This window comes from Cynoglossus semilaevis, chromosome Z (assembly GCF_000523025.1).
Source record: "Cynoglossus semilaevis isolate Cse_v1.0 chromosome Z, Cse_v1.0, whole genome shotgun sequence".
Lineage (NCBI taxonomy): Eukaryota > Metazoa > Chordata > Actinopteri > Pleuronectiformes > Cynoglossidae > Cynoglossus > Cynoglossus semilaevis.
In genome coordinates, this window is record NC_024328.1 from 9,235,779 (window position 1) to 9,242,039 (window position 6,261).

Genomic DNA, 6,261 nt, shown 5'->3' on the forward strand with positions numbered 1-6,261 from the left:
AAATTTAAGAATAAAACCACGTAACGAGAAGTTAATGTTTACTCAAACAAAGTCACAACCAAAATGAAGTTTTGTTAGCATTCTGTGTAAATGTTTTATTTTTTAACCATGACTTAATTGTTCTGTTTTTTGTTTTGTTTCATTTTATCATGTTTATGTTGGTCCGATACTCGAGCGATATACAGTCGAAACAGGACGTTAAGGTAGCGAGAGAGAGACAGACAGAGAGAGAGAGAGAAATACAGCCCCACCCACACTGTTTTATTCTCTTTCACATATAAAGAGCCAACATCCGGGTCTTTCCCACTTCAGAATCTCTTGCTTGTACTTTAGCCGCCTCTAACGGCTCCGTCTCTGCGTTTAAACCGCCTCAAATTAACAGGAGCAGGAGTAACAGCACATTTCTCCACTGTCATCTGTCTTTCGGGCTCTGTTACGCACCACTGTCGTGAAACAACGTTACTATAGTTACAACTATAGGCGGATACAAACTTCCTCTCGCCGTCCCGGTGTCCGCCCACTGTCGACACCCAGAAACACCCTGAAATCTGGCAGGACCTGAATTACAGGAGGCGCGTCTCTCTGTCCGTCACACATCATCGGTCTATAAACCCACTTGCTGACTGATAAGGAAGAAGGAACTGCCAAGGAAATAACTTCGTAAGACAGCAATCTGTTTTTGGTCGTTTTCCTTCTCATCATGCAGGACAGACGCGCTTTTCTCAGCCCCTTCCCCAGACCCAGGTGTCTGGCTGCAGCCGCCCCGGCAGGAAAGGCCAAGTTGACTCATCCAGGGAAGGCGATCCTGGCAGGTGAGTCCTCCAACTGTCCACACATGACAAAACATGTCTCAACTGGACACTGAGAACACTGTCATTTTAGAGTAAAGCTAAATTATTTTAAAAAGAAAGCAACTATGTACAAATATGGAGAGGTTTTTTGTGTGTGTGTGTTTTTTTAGAGATACAAAAGTGTGGCATGGGGTTTTAGCAGGGGCCATAAGTTATGGTCCCTCTTTTTTATTTTTATTTATTTATTTAGGAAATCACTTTTCCTGGTGAAATTGTCATTGTCACAGATTGTCATTCTGTGATAATGTCATCAAGACTTTGCATTTGTTCACAGTTAGCTTCGCAGTTGCACATGTGTGCAAAATGTGCAAAATTCTACGGAAAAGATAAAATATGATATAATATACATATATATATAACATATTCTATTTCATTGTTCTGTAAACCTCACGGCTGCAGTGATGTGGTTCAATTACTCTGATCTAGAGATCACCTCTAATGCACTTTAGATAATGCTGTTAGAGGACGCTGAGTAATGCATCCAGTGATGGAGAGGATGCTCTCTTTTTTAAAATTTTTAACCAGGTTTTTTTATATGTATGACCAGGTTGTGATACTGCCACATGACATTTACGTGTTTTTAAGTGTTGATTTGAAAAAGATGCTGAAATCAGAGAGAGTAGATGTAATCAGTAATTACAGATCTATTATCAAAATGACCGAGTGTCTACTTCAAGAACTCTTGTCTTAGCCTGCTCTGATTCATCCCTTCCCACTGACGAGGACTCTGCTCCAAGTGACAGAGAGGCTCTTTGAAATTTGCATGTTTTAATGCTGCACCCTGGCACACAAGGTGCTGAATAATATATCCTTCAGAAAGCCTTCGGTTGACGTTGAATCAAATTATTTTTTTATTATTATTATTTTTACCCATTTTAGTATATATCAGGTATTTATTTAGATATTAAATGTGGCTCTGTTTCATTAGAATTCCATAACTGGCATCAGAAAAAAAAACATCCAAATTAAAATAAAAATAACAATACACCGGAGCGAGGTAAAGAGGCGGTGTCATGTCACCCTGTCAGCCACCAAGAAATGAAAGTGTGGTCTTTGTGAGACCTTTCCATCCCCCCACAGTCCGAGCAGCCTGATTGACTGGTTGTTTCCCAGTGCTGCTCCCCATGGTGTTTTGCTCGTGTCAGGCCTGTCAGCCCTGTTTTGCAGCAGCAGCACGATCACGTTCTGTCCCTGGTCCAGTCGTCTGGCTCCAATCTACCTCTCAGTGAAGTCAACATTGATTAATCACTATTTTTCAATGGTTTGTAGACAAAAAAAAATTTCCATCTGAAAAACAAATGTTTCCATCCGAAAAATTCCCCAAAAAATCTTTCCATGCACAAAAGGTACAATTTTTTTTTTCAAAATATTTCATGAATTTTTTTGGTATTTGACCAAAAATGACCTGCAAAATTAGGATTTCACTGAAAAATCCCACTCCCGCAAAAAAAGTTTCCAAACATTTTTCAAAATGCTCTAATTTAATCAGAAACATACAAAAAAATTTAAATGGGATTTTTTTTCAAAATATTTCATGAAATTCTTTTGACATTTGACCAAAAATGACATTAAAAAAAAATTCCCAATAAAAGAAATTTCCAAAAATGTTTTCAAAATGCTCTAATTTGATGACATGCAGAAAAGATTTTGAAAAGATAAAAGTTAAAAAATGATAAAAATTGCAGGGTGACAGCCATAGATAAACTCTAAAAAAAATGTTTACACTACATATTATAAATCACATCTGAATTTTTAACTGATTTTTTTTCATTACGTTGACTCCTCAGTTGACACCTCCTCTAGCTTAGGCTGTTTTGGGGTTTCTGTTTGTCTGCACGGAGAGAGCTGACAAGCTGACCGAGCCTAAAGGCTGGAAGTAGACAAAGCAAGAAGTAGAAGGTCAGAGTGTAATGGATTAGAGACCGCACGTAGACAGTGGAAGATGGCTTTATCCTGCATTTTACAGAAGCTTTTAGTGGCCTGTGTGTGTACTGCGCTGCTATTGGTCAGCTCAAGTTTTCTGTCAACGGCGTCTTGTGACAACTGTGAGTCAAACATTCAAACCTAACTGTTGATTTTAATTTAAAAGCTGCGGCTCTGTAGAAAGTAGAAAGAGAGTCACAGACGGGTTGACAGAGTGAGTTGGGTTCAACAAGCGTATTTATTTATTTATTTCCAGTCATTTCCTCTGCTCTCCTCTGTATCACCCACCCCTTCTCTGTGCAGCCTCCAGGCAGTGGCTTTGGTTTTCTGAGTGGCTGTCTGCTCTCAGACTCAGAGGACTTGTCAGTTCACAACCTAGTTCTTTTTGTCTGCGTGTCACAGGCGATACACACAACAGTCCACTCTCGTACAGTCGTTCTGCTGCCGGCAGACCCCTGAGTACCGGGAGGCGAGAACATAAATCACTGTAAATGCCTTTCTTCGACTCCCCCGTGTTCCCCGCTGCAGCAGCCTGGCAGCACCATGTTGATGTAGTACGTTGTCCCTCTGAGACACAAACAATTAAATACACAATTATCCTACACCTGCTGCAGGTGGACAACCACGATTGTGACAAATTTAGAAAAATTACAAATTTACCCACGTTAAACATTACTTCCTGTTTCAGTTTTCTTCAGTGAATCAGTCAGAGAGAATCTGCTGCACCATATATGTTCTTGTTGTTCAATAAAAACAATAATAACTAATTCATTTTCAAGACATTGCCTTGTCAGACTTGATCGATTATTAACCAACATTTTTTTTTTAATCAGACGGATGATGGCTACATGCGTGGGCTCATATAATTATTCACACTTAAATGCTAATTAAGATGATTAATTATTGATTATTGTGAATTAAAAACCTCTTAATTTAACCACTCATACAAGAACAATTTACATCGATCAGTACAACATAACATTTCATCCTTCTTCCAAATCTTAACATCATGTCACTGTGTGTTTTTTTTAGTATTTTAGTATGGATTCCAATTTATATCAGAGGTCTACAACAGAAGGCTCTTAACCCCAAGAAGAGGTATGGGCAAACTAAGGCCCGGGGACCGGATGCGGCTCGTTCATCTTTTTTAATCCGGCCGGCCAAACTTTTCCAAATTATATAATTTATTTATATTATCATTATACTTCTGCTTTTTTCCTGCAATACCCACATTTCCCCAAAAGATGGCGTAGAAAATTATAAAAGCATTCTATAATTTTAGCTCGTATGCAGGACTTTTACATGTGATTTATCTTAATTCACACAAAAGCTCAATCTATCGGCTCCTGACCCGGCCCCCTATGTTCAATTTTAGAACAATTGTGGCCCAAGAGTCAAATAATTTGCCCACGCCTGGTCTAAAAGGTCCATGAAAGTATCAACATTGTATCCAACATTATAGTGAAGGAACAAATAAGAGGTGCAGACACACAGGACTTTTCAAGCTGCACAAAAGGAATTTGAAATAAAAATGTCTACTTATTGCAAAATCACAGAATTGGTTATTGCTGAGCACATGCCTGGTTATTATAAACAGTTGGAGAGCATTTATTATTCTTATTTTAGAAACCAATTCCAGCTGATGGTCTCCTGCAGGGCCTTTTAAATACCAACAAATCACACTTTAAAAGGTAATCTGTTTATTCTTCTTTCTGTTGGTGGAATATTTTAATCCCCATGTAGAAGAAAAAGAAAAAGAAGCCTGCAAACACAAATGAGTGCTTTGTGGTAACTAACCTCTGAGTCAATCAATGTATTAATTAGTAATCAATACTTTACCATAAAAGCTCGAAGGTCCTTGTTTGCATCAGTACACACCGTCAAAACATCCTTGTTCATTTCAGCTGAACCAGTGTACTGTCGGCACGCTGCAGGGGTTCAACATTTTAAAAGGGTTTCCATATAAAAGGAATCAGCCTCCTGTAATTAGTAAAGCGCTGGGGAGTGGTGTTCAGGCAGAAGGTTTATCAGGCCAGACGTCAGATGAATAATTCCTCTCCTCTGTTTTGCATGAATCAAAGGGAAATGTTATGATGCTATTAATAGGAAACCTTGTTTTGGACGTGGAAGAAGTTCAGCACAACCTGTGGCTGTGTTCTCCAGATGAACTGGAAATACGAGCATAATCACTGACTTCCTGTTGACTCAGGAGAATGATAAAATGAGAATTAACTATCCAGCGGATTATGATATGATTTGGATGAATAATTGATTGATTCTGTTGCCTAGTGGCCTATGAACGAGCTGGCAGATACACGTAGTGATTGGACAGATGTGATCAAATGCTCAATAATTAGCTGCATTATATAAAATTATCCAGTTAGCATGACTATGATTTAAAGATGCTTTTGGCAACTGGCCGTTGCTCTTGTTGTGAAGACTTTTTTCACTCAGACCCATTATGACTTCTTTAGTAACTAATGACTAACAACTAATAACTAACAACTACTGACTAACAACTACTGACTAACAACTACTGACTAACAACTACTAATCAGCAACTAATGACTAACAACTACTGACTAACAACTACTAATTAGCAACTAATGACTAACCACTAATGTCTAACAACTACTGACTAACAACTAATGACTAACAACTACTGATTAGCAATTATTGACTAACAACTACTGACTAACAACTAATGACTAACTAATACTGACTAAAAACTACTGACTAACAACAACTAACTAACAACTACTGATTAGCAACTACTGACTAACAACTAATGACAAACAACTAATGATTAACAACTACTGAATGAATCTAAAAACAAACATATAAGTTAACAAACGCTTCCAGCAGAGAATAATTTTCCAAAGGAAATTGTGGCTCTGTGTCATTTCTTTCTAAGGTAAATTAGGTTTCCTCATTTGAACAGGTCCAGATGTGCTGCCTGCTCATTAGAGTCGGTGAAGTGGGGCGATATCAGAGAGGATCTCTCCTGACGACTGCCTGCTCACCTGGTTCTGTGAATGTGTCTGTGTGCATCTACCATCAGTGAACCTGTCTTCCTTTCTTGAGTAAAGGTTACGAGAGTACATTTAGTTTTTGAAATGTTTTGGTCTTGACAGTCACATCCGTACAAATTCAACCTTAATAACTAAGGAAGGAAGGAAAGGAAAGTGAATTATTTTTCATCGTGTGCACACCACAGCACACAACCAAATGTGACCCTTTCTTTTAATCCATCACCAAAGAGAACAGTGGGCAGCATCAAGGACCCGGGGAGCAGCATTAAAAAAATATTAAAAAAAACAAGACTGTCAAAGCAGAAGTGACCTCAGCCTGTTTCTGTCTGTGGAATTCCCATTCATTGTTAGACAACTGTGTGGATGAATTTATTTTCTAAGTAGAGGTACAGTCGGTTAAGGACAGAGGAAGGAAGCTGCTGCTGCTGTTGCTGCTGCTGCTGCTGCTGCTGCTG

At 38.7% G+C, this 6,261-nt stretch overlaps 1 protein-coding gene across 1 annotated transcript in view; it reads left to right on the forward strand.

Annotated features, from left to right (window-relative positions):
- Positions 1 to 154: 154 nt before the first annotated feature.
- Positions 155 to 6,261, forward strand: part of LOC103397759 (tricarboxylate transport protein, mitochondrial) — a 13,019-nt gene continuing 6,912 nt past the window's right edge. Inside the window, exon 1 of the mRNA XM_008336129.3 lies at positions 155 to 812. Within this exon, the coding sequence (XP_008334351.1) occupies positions 701 to 812 (112 nt within the window). The 5' untranslated portion in view covers positions 155 to 700. The remainder of the gene's footprint in view (positions 813 to 6,261) is intronic.